General features: G+C 34.7%; 2 protein-coding genes across 2 annotated transcripts in view; both read right to left on the minus strand.

Moving 5' to 3' along the window:
* RAVER2 (ribonucleoprotein, PTB-binding 2) overlaps nucleotides 1-18678 on the minus strand; it is a 96152-nt gene that overhangs the window by 22518 nt on the left and 54956 nt on the right. The window contains exons 6-10 of the mRNA XM_011940807.1: nucleotides 11196-11281; nucleotides 9378-9443; nucleotides 9111-9225; nucleotides 6798-7066; nucleotides 1388-1499 (exon numbers count right to left, since the gene is read on the minus strand). Of these exons, the coding sequence (XP_011796197.1) occupies nucleotides 1388-1499; nucleotides 6798-7066; nucleotides 9111-9225; nucleotides 9378-9443; nucleotides 11196-11281 (648 nt within the window). The remainder of the gene's footprint in view (nucleotides 1-1387; nucleotides 1500-6797; nucleotides 7067-9110; nucleotides 9226-9377; nucleotides 9444-11195; nucleotides 11282-18678) is intronic.
* On the minus strand, nucleotides 12634-13000 carry LOC105510835 (40S ribosomal protein S26-like). Its single transcript, XM_011940792.1, has one exon. It carries the CDS (start codon nucleotides 12979-12981, stop codon nucleotides 12634-12636), a length of 348 nt encoding a protein of 115 aa, XP_011796182.1. The 5' UTR covers nucleotides 12982-13000.

Raw genomic sequence — 18678 nt, forward strand, 5'->3', positions numbered from 1 at the left:
ATAAAAATTTGCCAAGAATGGTGGTGCATGACTGTAATACCAGCTACTTGGGAGGCTGAGACTTAAGAATTGCTTGAACCCAGGAAGTGGAGGTTGCAGGGAGCCGAGATGGTGCCACTGCACTCCAGCCTAGGTGACAGAGCAAGACTCCGTCTCACAGAAAAAACAAAACAAAACAAAACAAAAAACAAAAAATTAGCTGGGCATGGTGGCACATGCCTATAGTCCCAGCTACTTGGGAGGCTAAGGTAGGAGGATCACTTGAGTCCAGGAGGTGGAGGCTGCAGTAAGCCAAGATCACACCACAGCACTCCAGCCTGGGTGACAGAGTGAGACCTTGTCTCAAAAAAACAAAACATATGTGTGTGTGTGTGTGTGTGTGTGTGTGTGTGTGTGAGTGTGTGTGTGTGTCTAGCCTCTAAAACAAGGTATAAAAAATGTAAACTGTTCTTATAAATGTAATAATTGTCACCATCAGTTTTCAGACCAGATCAATACATAACAGTTATACTAGAAGCGCACTTACATTTTTTTCCAGCTCAGAAAAAATTACAAATTAATGTTTGGGTTCAAGGATATTTCATAAAATACAGAGGATATATATTAAAAATGAAATTCATCTTTCATCTCTTTTCATTTAATCCTATTATTCTTCCCAGAGGTAATAGTTTAGAATTTACTTTTTTGGTTTTACTTCATGCATTTGCACACTCAAGTATATACATGTAAGGATATATAACTTTAAATAAACATAAATGGAATCATTTTATTCATATATTTGCCAAAATATGCTTTAGAGTTCATCTCATATCAGTATACGTAAATATCCCTCAATTATAAAAAAAAGTTGCACAGTATTCAATTATATGATCAACTATTTTAGCATTCCCCTATTGACAAATATTAAGTATTTTCCAGTTTTCCCACTATTTACAACCAATGATGCAGTCAATATCCTTGTGCCTGGAGCATATCACATTTGTGATTTTCTCTTAAAACAACATTTGAATGAATAGCTGATTTACAGTAATTGAAAGCTTGAGGGGTTCCTCCAAAAAGTGAATGAGAATTCCACTTCTACCAATTATTGGTAGCTCATACATTTTGGGAGTATTCAAACAAACACTCAAGATATATAAGATTACTTATAGTTTAAACTTCTGGTTAAGAAAAATGATCCTCTATGAGTTGTAATGTTTTCCTTAAATAAAATAGCACGCATTTTGAGTGTCTTAGTTTTAATTACTATTTTAATTTAAAGAATAATTTAGGCCTTAATTTGGTCAACAGGTATTATTTGCTTCCATTAAGTCAAAAATTAAAGTAAAACTTATTATGTAAAGTATTCAATAAAACTCCACAACAAGAATACTGAGCCCCTACTTACATGATAAGCACACACTGGGCAACACACTTGCCAAATTCAAGTATGGATTTTTACTGAGCCGAATTTCTTTTGGTGGTTCTCCCAAGAGTGAAGTCTGATTCTTAGAGGCAGCCTATTTAACAAGAACAAAGGAGGGGGTATTTAATGAGAGGAACACGAAAATAAAAATGAAGAATACAGAAATACTTATTTTTCCATACATCTAGTATACTTATGAAATATCTATGGATGTTGACTAAAATTATCACATTTCACCTGCTATTAGTTGTTCAATTAGGTTTTTAAAAAAGCTATTCTAGAGCCATAGAACTTTAGAACTAAAAGAGAATGAAAGGATATCTTGTACAATCTTCTCACTTGAACCAGGAAAGAATTCATCTTCACAAGAAAAACTAAATTCCATATCTCTTTTCCAGAAATACTGTTTATCTATCTATCTATCTATCTATCTATCTATCTATCTATCTATCTATCTATCTTTTTTTTTTTTTTTGAGATGGAATCTCACTCTATTGCCCAGGTTGGAGTGCAATGGTGCAATCTCAGCTCATGGAAACCTCCACCTCCCGGGTTCAAGCAATTCTCCTGCTTCTGCTTCCTGAGCAGCTGGGATTACAGAACCGCACCACCACACCTGGCTAATTTTTAAATATTTTTTGTAGAGATGGGGTTTCACCATGTTGGCCAGGCTGGTCTCAAACTCTTGACCTTAGTGATGCCCCCACTTTGGCCTCCCAAAGTGCTGGGATGACAGGCATGACCCACTGCACCTGGCCTGTTATCAATATTTTTATTGAGATTTTTATTTTATATTTTATGACCAAATAACAAAAGCAAAGCTTATTTACCTCTGGTACTAAATATAATGTCAAACAAAATAAATGAGTTTAATAAACTCCAACTCCACATTTAGATGATGCTAGAAACAAACACACATTTCTTCAAAATGTGTATCAGTGTATTTTTATGTAATTAGTTAGGTGTAAGGATTTTAATACAGTTGACCCTTGAAACAACATGGGGGTTAGTAGTGCCAACCCCCCACAAAGTGGAAAAATCTATGTATAACCCTTGACTACCCAAAAACTTAACTACTAATAGCCTACTGTTAACTAGAAGCCTTACCAATAGCAAACAATTAACATGCATTTTGTATGTTACATATGTTATACACTGTTTTTTTACATTAAAGGTGGAGAAAAGAAAATATTAAGAAAACCATAAGAGAAAAACATTTACAGTACTGTAGTATTTATCAATACCATAAATTATGTCATTTGTTTACAATATAGATCTGTCTGAAATGGTGGACAACAGCAGCTACAGACCTCAATCTGTGGTACTCATTAAGCAATTCGACTTTTACTTATGTCATGACACTGCTTCTTGAGAGCCCTTCTAGTATCACTAGTGGCATTTTTATGGATCGTAGGTGTTATTCAAGGTTTATGATACTGCACTAATCATGACGAAAAATATGCAAGCATGACGAGACATCACTTTTTACTGCAATAAGCAATTTACTAGAGAGATGAATGGCTCACATGGAGATGATTAGCAACACACAGCATTTAAGTGGATACGCTCAACACTTGAGCTCATCGCAAAAGCAACAGGAAGTAGGCACAAAATTATCACAGTAGTACAGTATATACCACAGTTAATTTTATGCAGTTATGATTTAATACTGCATCTTTATTTTGGTTTACATTTCTGTTGACTGAATGGTGCCATGTACAGTCTTTAAGTATGTATGTCATGTATGCTAAATTTTAACTTTTTAATAATAGGTTTGAGTGTATGTTATGGTAGTAAATTACAAACTAGACTAATATCTACATATATTTTATGCATTCATGACATATATAACTTTTTCTTAATTTTTTCAATATTTCTAGGCTATGGGGTTCATTTGTGAGTTTTTTCAAAGTTTTCAAATTTCCAAAAAATTTCCCACTATATTTCTTGGAAAACATCCAAGCATAAGTGGACCTGTGCAGTTAAAACCTGTGTTTTCTAGGGTCAACTGTATATAGAAAACTCCTAAAAACTCAACAATGACAACAAAAATGAACCTGATTTAAAATGGGCAAAAACTTTAATAGACATTTCTCCAAAGAAAATATACAGATGACTAATAAACACACACAAAAATGCTCAACATCACTAATCATTAGGGAAATGCAAATCAAAACCACAATGAGATACCACTTCACACCCACTGGGATGGCTACGACTACGAACTGAATGTTTAAGTCTCCCCAGAATTCATATATTGAAATGCTAAGCCTCAATGTGATGGTCTTAGAAAGTGGGACCTTTGGGAGGTAATGAGGTCATGAAGGGAGGTAATGAGGTCATGAAAGTAGAGCCCTCAAGAGTGGGATTGGCGCTCCTATAAGAAGAGACATGAAAGGGCTTGCTCCAGCTCTCTACCACGTGAAAATGGAACGAAAAGATGGTCATCTGAAAACCAGGAACAGTATCCTCATCAACACTGGATTTGCTGGCACCTTCTCTTAGAACTCCCAGCCTCTCAAACTGTGAGAAATAAATGTTTGTTATTTAAATCACCCAGTCTATGGTATTTTTGTTACAAACAGCTAAAAAGAAAACAAGTGTTGGTGAGCATGTTGGAAAATTAGAATCCCTGTGCACTGCTGGCAGGAATGTAAAATGGTGCAGCTGCCATGGAAAAACAGATGACAGTTTCAACAAAAATTAAACATGCATTATGGTATGATCCAGCAATTCCACTTCTGGGTATATACCCCAAAGAATTGAAAGCAGGGACTCAGATACCAATGTTCACAGCAGCATTATTCACAATAAAAGGTAGAAACAACCCACATGTCCATGGATGGCTGAATTAAAACATGGTATATATGTACAATGGAATATTATTCAGCCTTAGAAAAGAAGGAAATTTGGATACATGCTACAACATGGATGAACCTAGAAAACATTATGCTAAGTGAACTAAGCTACACACAGAAGGACAAATATTGTGTCACCTAGGTACCTAGAATAGTCAAATTCATAAAGACAAAAGTAGAAACAGTGGTTACCCAGGCTAGTGGGAGGGAAAAAGGGAGAGTTATTATTTAACAGGTACAGGTTTCAGTATGAGATGACAAAAAAGTTTTGGAGATGGAGAGCAATGATGCTGCACAACACTGTGAATGTACTTAATGCCACAGTACTCTACACTTAAAATGGTAAATTTTATGTTATGTATATTTTAATTTTACCACAATAAACAGAAACTGGATATCATCCCTGTTTCCCTGAATAAAATTCTCAAAGGTTGGAAGTTAGAGTCCAAATCTCTGTGTGTGTGTGTGGTTTTTTTTTTTTTTTTTTTTGCACTAGAGGTGATTCTGGAAACAAAAAGGTAGACTCAAGACTTACTGGCCAATACAATATTAAAGATGCAGTTCTAAACATCTAAAGCAAAGTTAAACTAATTATTTCAGGAAAGTCTAAAATCTCACAGTTAGAACACACTGAGGTTACCTGGTCCAACCCCTACTGACAGGAAGAGGGATCATTTATATTAACACGACACCCTATACAGATGCTCACCTGGGGTCTGCTTAATTGCTTTTAGTGATATGACAGTCACATCTTTGTGAAATAAACTTTCTCTCTGCTTAAAACCTTGAATCGTTCTTCCTTATATTAAGCCTAAATCTGCTTTATTGTATGTTGTACTTAATAGGTAGTTCTGTCCACTGGAGGTACACATAATACCATATGACTACTCTTTAAATAGGTTTAACAATGTATATGTTTGGTTGTCCCTTTCCAGGTTCCATACATCCACTTCTCCTGAATTCTTCTTCACAGGACTTATTTTCCAGAACCTGCCCCTATTTTGGCTGTCTTCTTGTAGACAGACTCATTTGCCCATTATGTGAATCACCTAAAATCCACAGTTCTTCTAAAGACTCTGATGCTTGCAGTGAACTAAAGATTGCAAAGAGATATGAAGTATTCATATACAAGTTTTATTTGTGCAATTTCCCTCAATAATCCAAGCAATGAACACTGTAGATAAATTTTTAAAATTTATTCTATAAAGAACTGATGGCCAGGCGCAATGGCTCACACCTGTAATAGCAGCACTTTGGAAGGCTGAGGCGGGAAGATCACCTGAGCTCAGGAGTTCGAGACCAGTCTGGCCAACATGGTGAAACCCCATCTCTACTAAAAATACAAAAATCTGTCAGGAATGGTGGTGCGTGCATGTAATCCCAGCTACTTGGGAGGCTGGGGCAGGGGAACCGTTGAACCCAGGAGGCGAAGGTTGCAGTGAGCCAAGGTCACGTTGCTGCACTCCAGCCTTGACATAGCAAGACCTCGTCTCAAAAAAAATAAAAAATAAAAAAAGTAAAAAATAAAAAAATTTAAAAAAGAGAGAAATGCCTTAGCTTTCTCAATGTACAATTGCAGGGCATTCTAGTCATACCTCTTGCTATGGCTAGGTAACACTAAAATCTCTTACAAATTCAGTATTATTATTTTGACATTTGAATACAAGAAACTACAAAGATTTTTTTCCTTACAAACTGGTTAAGCCTAAGTTTTATACCACTTACAAACCACAGTGTATTTTGGGGTACAAATATAATAAAAATTAGATGTACTTTAGTCTACCTACTTATTACAACATTTATAAATATCAGTGGTATATTAACCAATAAAATGATTGGGTAAACACTTCCAGAATTAAAAGAAAGACCAGATTAGTTTGAACAGACCAGAGTTTAAGAGCTGGTTTTGATATTTTCCAGGTAAAATTTGTTCTGCCTTTAAATATTAAAATACTTTAGCTACTAAACACATATTAAGATACACAACAAGTATATTTTAAAGAACAGCATTAACATGTACTTAGCCTTACAAATAACATTACTATGTAAGTGAATAAGTATTGATACTCCTAAGCTTTTTCAAACTACAAAATTCTGAACTTAAATTAGTTTATATCTTATATTTAAAATATCAGGCATTTTTGAAAACCATGTATGTCACAAACTTTTTGGAAATTCCTTATTCTCTTATAAGGAATAAAGAATTCACATATAAATTATTTATAAGAGACATAACTCATTTTACACAAATTAAAATTACTTTACTTACAAACTGGCAAATAATTAAGGTAGTCCCAAATGCCAGTTAGCATAACTTATCATAAAATGGATTTTTTGTTTGCTTATTTTTAATAGCAGATTTTTCAAAAACATTGCAAACAGATTTTGCAATGTTTTCTTCAATTTTGAGAAGTAAATGTAAACTATGAAAAGGTCATCATTTCATTGACACGACAATTTAAGATATAATTTAAATGGAATATATATACATATATAGGTATATACACATCTGTGTGCACACAAAGTTTTCTTACCCCTGAACTTATCTCTGTGCCTTTTGGCTGGCTTTGCTGCTGCTTATGGTGTCCTGCCAGCAAGCTTCCAGCAGCAAGGTTTGGAAAGCTCTGAAGATAAGAATGCGACCCTGAGAAATTTCCTTCTGCCATTCCCACTGTGGCTGGCTGTTTCTCCTGAGTATTACTGTGCCCTGGCCCAGCCTGTCCAGCAATGTGCTGATTTGGAAAGAATGGTAACATGCCCATTCCAGCTGTTATCGTTGTTTGAGTTGGAATCAGGCTAGATGCTGTAGCAAACCACAAATGCAAAAAGCTTTTAGTTAGAAAATATTTATTCACAATAGTCCTTTCGATTTTGTTAAGTTATGAGCAAAATGCAGAGAAACCAATTTTGTACCTGCTAGATAACAGCAAAAGGTAAGGTTAGAGGTTGTTAATTAGTGGGCTCCTTTATGAAAAAACAAAAATCTACAATAGTAATAATGCTCTTATTTTCAGTAACTTTCAGGGTAACCTCAAATATATGAAATTTTTAAGTTTTTAAATCCTATATATAATTGTTAATTGGCATTTAAGCTATATTAGTGCTTTTTTTAATGCCCATTCATTGCAGCTTCACTGTTTCCATAACTGAAGGAAATCATTAAGTTTTAAGTTTAAAAAGTTATCTGAAAGTAAAATTTAATGAAGTTTGACTGAATCCAATAATAAATTTGGTTAGCTGGCTTCCATCAGCTCATGAGAGCTATTAATACACACCTCTTCCCAGCTATTGAGTTGTGTCTTCATATTGGCAACCTGAAATCAGTCACAGTTGGAGTATTCACAAACAGAAATGCACAAATGCTACAAATCAAGACTTTTTTTCCACCTAGAGAGCTTGTTGTTAAACACTTATCAGTATATCACTGGCTTCTTTTCTTAAATGAGTATTTGTTAACAGATAAGCACTAAATTTAATACATGAAAGTTTTATGTTTTTATTTATAGAAAATAACAAGAAATTCTGGGAGAAATAAAAGTGGTTTTTTTGTTTGTTTTTTGAGTCAGGGTCCCACTCCCATTGCCAATCATGGCTCACTGCAGCCTCGACTTCCTAGGCTAAGGTGATTCTCCCACCTCAGCCTCCTGAGTAGCTGGGACCACAGGCGTGTGCAACCACGTCTGGTTAATTTTTTGTATTTTAGTAGAGTCAGGGTTTTGTCATGTTGCCCAGGCTGGCAACATGCCTATTAAAAGTTTTAATAGGAAAATTCTGAACCGTCCCACTTTTAAAAAAATCTATAGGTCAAAATTAAATGGAAAGAGCTAATTTTGACAACTAAGATTTACCATTTTATAAATTTACTAAACAAACTTCTTCAATTATTTTTAGTAATAATCATTTAGAGATGGATACTTTGATTCCCCTAATGTTTAGAATATAGTTATTTGGACACTAACTTTTCAATGTTCTTAAAGCAGCATATACTAAAGCAAATAGTTTATTAGTTAATTCAACACAAATAATACACATTTACATAAGCTTTTAGACATAGAAAATTTAATTTTTTGGAAAGACAGACCCCATGATATCAAAAAATTTCTTCACCGGCTTAACTTTTGTCCAGTCAATTTCAACAGTCAGAACTAAGTTATTTGATCACTGGACAAAAGGTTAAGTAAGCTACCCATATTTAATTGACTTTTTTTTTTTTAAATTATTGGTGGACCTTCTGTTTTTACTCAGCATGCCCACTTCTAAGCAAATTTCAATTAAGCTTCAAGCTGAAAATGCACCCTTCAAAATCACATTCAAATAAGAAATCTTAGTAACACCATGCTCCTATTTTCCTGCCAAAAAAGCTATTTTGTTTGCCATGTTTTTAGAAGCACATAGTACACACATTAGTTTTCTTTGACTACTGATTTAGAGGTTAAATTTTTTTTAATAATACAAATAAATAATCAAACTTTAAATATATAAATACTAGATTTTTAAAAATAAAACTGAAAGGTTTCTTATCCCAAATGGATCCATATATGCTGTCAGCCCAGTGGGCAGCATGTCAGTCTCAAAGGGATCTGTGTCTTTGCCTTGCACTGCTGTGAACCTGCATAAAATATTAAAGCATATCCAACAGGGAAAGTCTTATCTTGGCATGGAAGCAAGTCCATCAGTAACTTATCAATATTCAAAATAGAAAAAGCCAAGAGGGTTCTCAAAATTTTAAATGACTAAATAAAACTCAAATTTGACTTCCCTGTAAACAAAAGTAGAACATAGGTAAACTATCTTTAAATCTCAAACCTGACTGTTTACTGACTTCTCAGTAAATACACATCATTTACTTTTATGTGCTTCTCCATGATGATGTCCCAACTCCTTTTTCAATGGAAGCACTGACCCTATCCCTAGTGCAGTCTGAAATACCACAGCTGGGGGCTCTCCAAGTAAGCCGGGTTTCTACAAAAGAAGAAAAAAAGGTAAGACCCATGGCCATAAGATATAACCTAAAAAAAGTTACACATGTGAAAATTCATAAACAACCTGATCCACAACCTGATTCTAGAAAAGAAATGAACTGATTCTAAAAGAAAAAATGATATCATACTTACATTATTAGTATGAATATTCTCAAACTTCATTAATTGTTGTTGTGCCAGTGGTATATGAGAAAGATTCTGAAGGAATAAATTAGAAGTATTACCCATAACTGAGCTCTGTGAAAATGACAAAACGTTGTTAGTTTAATTTCTAATGTTAGTTAATTTCTAACATGTAGAAAAGCTACATGTTGTATAACCCGATTCATTTTAAAGTTCAATTCTCCAGTCGATCTGAGTAAAAGTAATTGCTTCTAAACATAATATTTCACTTTCCAACTTAACAGGCAAAGTTAATTAATTCTTTTAATAATATACAAAAGGGGGCCATGCAGTCATGAAATTAATTCTACATTCTTTCATCCTTCCTTCCCTCCTCTCACCCCCTTTTGGTTTCAGTGACAGTGACATTCTATTCATTCATTTATTTATTCATTTAATCATTCAACAAAGATTTATTGAGCACTTTCTATGTGCCAGGCACTGTGCTACTTAGTGAGAAGTACAATAAGATCTGCCCTCACAGATCTTACAGTCCCCTAAGGAAGGGAGCCATTAATTAATAATAATTTTTAAAAACCACATGATTACACATGGTAATTATATGAAGGAAAAATGCAGGGGGCTATGAGAACAAATAGTGGAGGAATGTTATTTAGCCTGGATGATTCAAGGAAGGTTTCTTGGAGGAACTAATTCTTGTACTGCAATCTGAAGGCTGTAGTTGAAGTCTGGGAGGGAATTAGGTGATGTTGGGGTGGGAATCATTCGCATTCCAGGAAGAAGGAGCAGCAGAAGAAAAGACCGAAGGAGGAGAAAACAAGGTCCTTTGAGGACCAAAACCAGGCTGTTGTAGTGGGACAGTGATGTGTACTGAGCTGAGAGGCAGGAGGAGCTAGCTCAAATGTATGGGCCTTAAAGGTAAAGCATTTTGGTCTTTCTCTTAAAATACAGGGAATATTATCAATACTCTAAACTTCCCCTCTCATATTACTCTTCACTCCTTATTGTAATTAACTGTTTAATGTGTTTTCCTTACCGGTTGAAATTCTATAATAACATAGACTTTAAATGTTACATTCCACACAGTAGCCTCAATGATTAGCACAATGTCTAATACATATATGTCAGATACTCAATAAAATACATTGAGTAAATGAATGAATAAAAACTCTATAATGTATCACCAAGTCCTGTGTTAGATTCTAAGGATGAAAAATAAAAGCTGGATTTAGGACCAGATATTCATTCATTCAACTTATATTAAGCATCTATTATATATTGTTTGATTTGTAATTAGAATTCTATATTCTTAAACAGTACCTGAAATTAATGAGTAATGCTTATCTCTAATATTATGGGCATTTAAATCTATAAACACACATTTAAAATATTTATCTAAAAAAGGTAGGAAACATATACTCTATTCTCATATACATGAGTTGTTTTTTATAATATTCATTAAATTTTAGGAATTAAGAGTTACTGTTCATTTATATTTTCTTTCTAGAAATACTTTTTTGAGTTAAGACCACATAAGAAGCCCTGTTTTGAACTGATTTATTATCTAGAAAAAATATACCACTTTCCTTCTTCATGCCATACAAATTGGAATCAATAATATTTATTGTGGTATATAACTACTGCTTTGGTTAGCTTAATTGAATCTGATGTACTCATTAAGTTATAATTTTACATGGCTATACTTATTAAAGATTTTCTTTAAAAGCAAAATACTCATTTAATTTCTTGAGAACTTTAAGTGTTAAGAACAAACAAGATATTCACTCCAAATATTTAAAGCGTCAGTACTTAATGTTATTTATGTACCTGATGTGCTTTATTCAAATGTAAAAATGCAGAAGAGATGGATGGATTCATCAGATGTGGCAAGCTGTGAGGTGTTCCAAAAACAGCTTTGAGAAAATAAAAGTAAAAACTTTAATATATATATGGAATTAAAAATTTTTAAAAACCAAGCTTCGAAAAGGGTTAATGAATATTTCTTTAAACTATTAACAAGTCCACTGAAAGTTCAATGACATAGTGACTTTGTCACTGGTCAAAAGTGACAGGCACCTTTCCCTGAGATTCAACCCTGGAATTTGTTTTAAAATTCAAAAGCCTTAAAAGCCTTCTGCCATAATCGTAAAACTCCAAACCTAGGCTTAATCTTCTCTAGAATTTAGTGCAAAAAAACATATCCACCTTTTAATAAGCACAATATTCATTTGAACCCATGTTATTTATTCAGTGTTTTTTTAGGTATTTCAGGCATTTTGGCAGAGGGCAGGAGTAGGGGACCAGATACAATCCTTGTCCTTGAAAAGCTTATATAAAATCCAATTGAGAAGACAATATATGTACACACAAATATTTACATAAAAAAAGCAAAAGAAACTGCAAACCTGTACACAGACATAAAGAAAATAAATGGGAACAATACTCATAATCAAGTCTAAGAGTCTAAATACCAGAGTACGTTTCAAAAGGGATGTTTTTAGAACAGAAAACTTACAAAAGGGAGACAAGGATGTGTTACAGATGTTTGAACCAGAGTGCCTCCATCTTGAATAGAAGTTAGGTAAAGTAAGGTTGAGACCTGCTGAGCTGCATTCCCAGTAAGTTAGGCATTCTAAGTTATAGGATGAGACAGGAGGTCGGCAGATACAGGTCACAAAGCCCTTGCTAATAAAACAGGGTGCAATAAAGAAGCCGGCGAAAACCTACCAAAACCAAGATGGCGACAAGAGTGACCTCTGGCCGTCCTCATTGCTACGCTCCCACCAGCAACATTACAGTTTACAAATGCCACGGCGGCGTGTGAAATTTACTCCATATGGTCTAAAAAGGGGAGGAATCCTCAGTTCTGAGAACTGCCCACCATTTTCCTGGAAAACTCATGGATAACCCATCTCTTGCTTAGCATATAATCAAGATAATCAAGAAATAACCACAAAAATGGGCAACCAGTGGCCCATGCCACTGCTTTATGGAGCAGCCATTGTTTGTTTGTGTGTTTGTTTGTTTGTTTGTTTTTGAGAGAGAGTCACATTCTATTTCCCAGGCTGGAGTGCAATGGCACGATCTCTGCTCACTGCAACCTCTGGCCTCCTGGGTTCAAGTAATTCTCCTGCCTCAGCCTCCCAAGTAGCTGGGATTACAGGCACTCACCACCACACTCAGCTAACTTTTTTTTTTTAAGTACAATTTCCATTTTATTTTTCTCCAGATAACAGTCTATCTCAGTCTTTAAGGACTCAGCTCCTTACATGGGCTTTGGTGGCAGATGTGGGGCAGCACCCGCAGGTCTAAATTGGGGTGGGGGTGTTCGGTCTTTGCGGGCTTCACGAGATCGATTCCTGACTACTTTGCTGTGAATTGCACAACTCACACAATAATGTAGCTTCACATACAGCTTGGGAAGCACATAGGCGTCGAAGACACTCGCTTCAGAAATGTCCCTGACTGCTGCGGCCTCCACTATGTTTCGAATGACGAATTTCTTAATGGCCTTGTCCTTGGGCACGCATCGGGCACAGTTAGTGCAGCGAATAGGCTGCAGGTGGCCACGGCCCTTTTTGGCACGACCGTTGTTCCTTCTTTTCTTTGTCATCTTGGAAGCACGGACCAAAGAGAGCTAATTTTTGTATTTTACCAGAGACGAGGTTTCACCATGTTGGCCAGGCTGGTTTTGAACTCCTGACCTTGAGATTCGCCCACCTTGGCGTCCCAAAGGGCTGGGATTACAGGTGTGAGCCACCACGCCCAGCCTGGAGAAGCCATTCTTTATTCCTTTTCTTTCTTAATAAACTTGCTCTCACTTTAAAAAAAAAAAAGGGGGGGGGAGGATGTTTTTAGAATAGATAATATAGAGACACAAAAAGGACCATGAGATAGAAAATATATGAAGAAATTTAATCTAACTATTGTAAAATAACTGGAATAATCATAATATACAAAATTAGGCTGGGCACAGTGGCTCATGCCTGTAATCCCAGCACTTTGGAAGGCCAAGGTGGGAGGATCATTTGAGGTCAGGAGTTCGAGACCAGCCTGGTCAACATGGTGAAACCCTGTCTCTATCAAAAATACAAAAATTAGCCAGGCATGGTGGCACATGCCTGTAATCCCAGCTACTTGAGAGGCAGAGGCAGGAGAACTGCTTGAGGCTGGGAGGCAGAGGATGCAGTGAGCTGAGATCACGCCATTACACTCCAGCCTGGCTGACAGAGCGAGACTCCATTTCAAAATAATAATACATAAAATTATATATCTATAATATACAAACTTAGTGTACTGGTAACATCTTCTTGTAATATATATGTAGTAAAATAAAAAAACACTGTACTATGACAGGTGAAATAAATAAATGAATGAAATAAATCCTCATTCTAACCAAATTTTTTAGTATCCGTCTAAGTCTACATTGGGACTGCCTCAGAAGACAAGAACGATATAACTTCTTGGTTTTCAGGAGTAGAATGATACCAGTGAGACAACCATAGGAAACTATTTAATTCAACAGTTTTCAATATTCTCTCTAGCAAAGGAGGAAGTGCCCAGAGTATGCAGGATTGGGGGGAATGTTTCATTCTAGCATAATTTCAGGAAAGTTACGATAATGTGAGGATATGTGGAAGAGGACTCATTTAGAATTCTATTATCTACTTCAATGAGGAAAAAGGCATTTCTGAGTGGAAAACTGGTACACAGAAAATAACTCCTCTGCAAGTGATAGGGAATTAAGTGTAGAAAATTAGAGAAAATATTACTAGACTTAGACAAATAACTTCCGTATAGCCCCTTCAATAAATTATGCTGGGAAAATGGAATATTCATATGCAAAAGAATGAAACTAGACCCTTATCTCTTACCATATATAAAAACCAACTCAAAATGTATTAAACACTTAAATGCAAGACTAAAAATTGTACAACTACTGGAAGAAAACATGGGGGAAACATTCCACACTTGAGGATACTGATCTGGGCAAGGATGTTACGGGTCACACTTCACAAGCACAGGCAACAAAATCAAAAATAGACAAATGGGATTTTATCAAACTAAACAGCTTCTGCACAATGAGGTAAACAATCAATATGGTGAACACGTATAACTTGCAGAATGGGAGAAAATATTTGCAAATTATTCATGTGACATAGGACTAATATCTAGAATATACACAGAACGCTAGCAATTCACAGCAAAAATAAAAATAAAAAGAAAAACCACCCCCATTAATCCAATTTAAAAATGGGCAAAGGATCTGAACAGATATTTCTCAGAAGGCATATAAATAACCAACAAGTATATGAAAAAATGTTCAACATCAGTATCATCAGTCAAATGTAAGTCAAAACCACAATAAGATATCATCTCACCCCAATTAGAACGGCTAATTCTAATTATCAAAAAGACAAACAAATAATAAATGCTGGTGAGGATGCGGAAAAAAGGGAACTCTCTTACACTGCTGGAGGGAATGCCAATTAGTACAGCCATTATGTAAAACAGTATGATGGTTTCTCAAAAAAACAAATATAGAACTACCATATGGATCCAGCAATCCACCAACGAATATTTATCCAAAGAAAAGGAAATCACGGCCAGGTGCAGTGGCTCACACCTGTAATCCCAGCACTTTGGAAGGCTGAGGTGAGTTGATCACTAAAGGTCAGGAGTTCGAGACTAGCCTGGCCAACATGGCGAAACCCTGTCTCTATTAAAAAACACAAAAATAGCAGGGTGCAGTGGTGCACGCCCGAAATCCTAGCTACTCGAGAGGCTGAGGCATGAAAATCACTTGAACCCAGGAGGCAGAGGTTGCAGTGAGCTGAGATCATGCCACTGCACTCCAGCCTGAGCAACAGGGTGGGACTCTATCTCAAAAACCAAACAAACAACAACAAACCAAAGAAAAGGAAATCTGTATCTTGAAGAGATATCTGCATCCTGATGTTTATTGCAGCACTATTCACAGTAGCCAAGATATGGATTAAGTGTCCATCAACAGATGAATGGATAAAGAAAATGTGGTACATATACACAATGGAATACTATTCAGCCATAAGAAATAAGGAAAGCTGGTCATTTGCAGCAACCTGGAGGACATTATATTAAGTGAAACAAGTCAGGCACATAAAGATAAATACTGCATGTTCTCCCTCATATACAGGAGCTAAAAAAGTTGAGTTCATAGAAGTTGAAGGTACAATCATAGTTATTAGAGTCTGGGAACAGAAGGCAAAAGGGGATGATAGGGACAGGTTGATTAATGAATACAAAATTACAGCTAGATAGGACGATTAAGTTTTCATGTTCTATAGTGCTGTAGGGTGACTAAGTTAACAAACATTTATTGTATATTTTCAAATAGCTAGAAGAGAGGACTTTAAATGCTCCCAACACAAGGATATGATGAATGTTTCAGGTGGTTAATATGCTAATTACCTTCATTTGATTATTATAGATTATATACACATATTGGGCTATCAGTCTGTACCCCATAAATATGTATAATTATTACATGTCAATTAAAAATTTTTTAACAACAAAAACTTGAGTGGAGGAGTTAATTTTTTTTAAATTCTGTAGTTGAAGTACAAAAAGCAGAGCTTTTAAGACACATCCGTTCTTATTAAATTAATGACTGCCTGGGGAAATACATCTAAATTACAAAGCTCTAGATGTATTTGTATTATCTATGAAAGATTAATAGAAGTCTCTTCCCTCAAAAAACTATTATGGAAACCACAAATAATAGATATCATAACGTTTTTAAAACTACATTACTTTAAAGTCACACCTTATTGATGAAGTAGCTAGTAGTAACACGGCAAATATCAGAAAAGGATTTTCCAAGATAACAGAAAATACAAACTCACTTGGCAACTTAAAATATATTTTATTAAACATATAAACATCTATGGATAGATATGTTAATATTAATTTTTAAAAGCTGGTGGCTACCTTAATATAAAAAAATCCAGAGCAAAGGATATTACCAGGGATAAAGATCACCATTTTGTAATGACAAATGGGCCAATTAATCAAAAGGATACAACAATCTTAAATGTTTGTGCACCAAATAACAAAGCTTCAAAATATATGAAGCAAAATTCACAGAACTGAAAGGAAAAGCAGACAAACCCAAAACTATGATTAAAAATTTCAACAACTCCTCTTCTTTTTCAGATCATCATTGCATTTTACTATAAAACATTGAAATATATTTTTCTTCACAGCTTTTACTGAACACAGTATCTTCCAGTTTATAACAACAACAGAAACAACAATCAGAATAAAAACAGTCTGAAAATGTCCATAGCATCTTGCCTACCTGCTCTTACCCTTAGCTTATGGCTAGGACTCCCATTATGCCCCATCCTCTCCTCAGTATAATTGATAGAATAAGTTGACAAAAAATCAGTAAGGATATAGGAGACATGAACACTATCAACCATGTTGATCTAACTGACACGTATAGAACACTCCACATCCAGTAAGAGCAGAATATACATTCTTCTCAAATGTCCATGGAATATTTGCCAATATAGCCTGTATTCTGAACCATGAAACAAGTCTAAATTCTAATTTATAAATTTAAGTTGTACAAAGTATCTTCTCTGACTACAAGTGAATTAAATTAGGCATCAATAACAAAAAAAGAACCTAGAAAATCTCCAAATTTTGGAACTTAAGTGACACTTACCAATAACCAATGGACCAAATAAATCAAAATGGAAACCAAAAAGTATTTTGAAATGAATGAAAATAATATAACATTCAAAATTTGTGAGATACAGTGTTTAGAAGGGAATGTGTAATACTAAACACATTAAAAGAAAGGTCTCAAGTGAATAATCTAGTTTTACTTTAAAAAACCAGAAAAGGAAGAACAAAATATGCCCAAAGTAAGCAGAGAGAAATAAAGTGGAAATCAATGAAATAAAAAACAGACAACAACCAGAGAAAGTCAATGAAAACAAAAGCCAGCTCTCTGGAACAATCAGTAATATTGATAAACCTTTTGCCAGACTTATCAGGAAGACAGAAGACAAAAATATCAGGAATGTGAAAGAGCCATCACTATAGATCCTACAGAGATTAAAGAATAATAAGGGAATACTATGAACAATGTTATGCCAATAAATTTGATAACTTACATGAAATAGATAATTTCCTTGAAAGATACAAACTAGTAAAGCTCACTTAAGAAGAACAATATCCTGAAATAGCTCTTATATATTAAAGAAATTAAATATGTAGTTAGAAATCTCCCTTAAAAAATTCAACACAGCTGATCTCACTAGCGAATTCTACCAAACATATGAGGAAGAAATAATAGCACTGAACACAAACTCTTCTGATGACTGAAGAGAGGGAATATTTTCCAAATTGTTCCATGAGGGCAGCATAACAAAACCAGAAAATACATTACAAGGTAAGAAAACTACAGACCAATATACCTCATAAACATAGGTGCAAAAATTTCAAACTAAATGTTATTAAATCAAATTCAACAATATATAAAAAAGATTATAACATGCCATGATTAAGTGAGGTTTATCCTAAGAATAAAAGGTTGATATAACATTCAAAAATCATCAATGTAATGTATCATGTTAACAGATAGAAAAGTATATGATCATCTCGATATATGGAGAAAGCATTCAACAAATTCCAGCAATCATCATGCTAAAACTCAGCAATTAGAAATAGATGGTAAATTCCCCAGCTTAACAAAAGAAATCTGTGAAAAAAACTCTAGCTAAGATAATACTTAATAATCAAAGATTATGAATGCCTTCTCTATGAGATCAGAAATGAGGCAAGGATGTCTCCTCTCACCAGTTCTATGCACAATTACAGTGGAATTTCTATCTAATGCAAAAAAGCAAGGAAAAAAATAGAAGCCATATATGTTGGAAAGGAAGAAGTAAAATTGTGTTTATTTGTAGATAACATAATCACCTACATAGAAAATCCCAACAAAAACCTACTAGAAATAATAAGTGAGTTTAGCGAGACTGTAGGATATAAGATAAATATGTATTTAATCAGTTATACTTCTATATGCTAACAACAAGCAATAGGACATTGAAATTAAGAGAGCAGTACCATTTAAAATAACATCAAAAAATATGAAATACTGTGAATAAATCTGACCAAAGATGTATAAGATTCGTATTCTGAAAACAACAAAACATTACTGGGAGGAACAGCTGCAGTCTCCAACTCCCAGCGCGAAGGACACAGAAGACCGGTGATTTCTGCATTTTGAACTGAGGTACTGGGGTCATCTCACTAG

This window comes from Colobus angolensis, unplaced genomic scaffold, assembly GCF_000951035.1.
Source record: "Colobus angolensis palliatus isolate OR3802 unplaced genomic scaffold, Cang.pa_1.0 Scaffold102, whole genome shotgun sequence".
In the NCBI taxonomy this organism is placed as follows: domain Eukaryota; kingdom Metazoa; phylum Chordata; class Mammalia; order Primates; family Cercopithecidae; genus Colobus; species Colobus angolensis.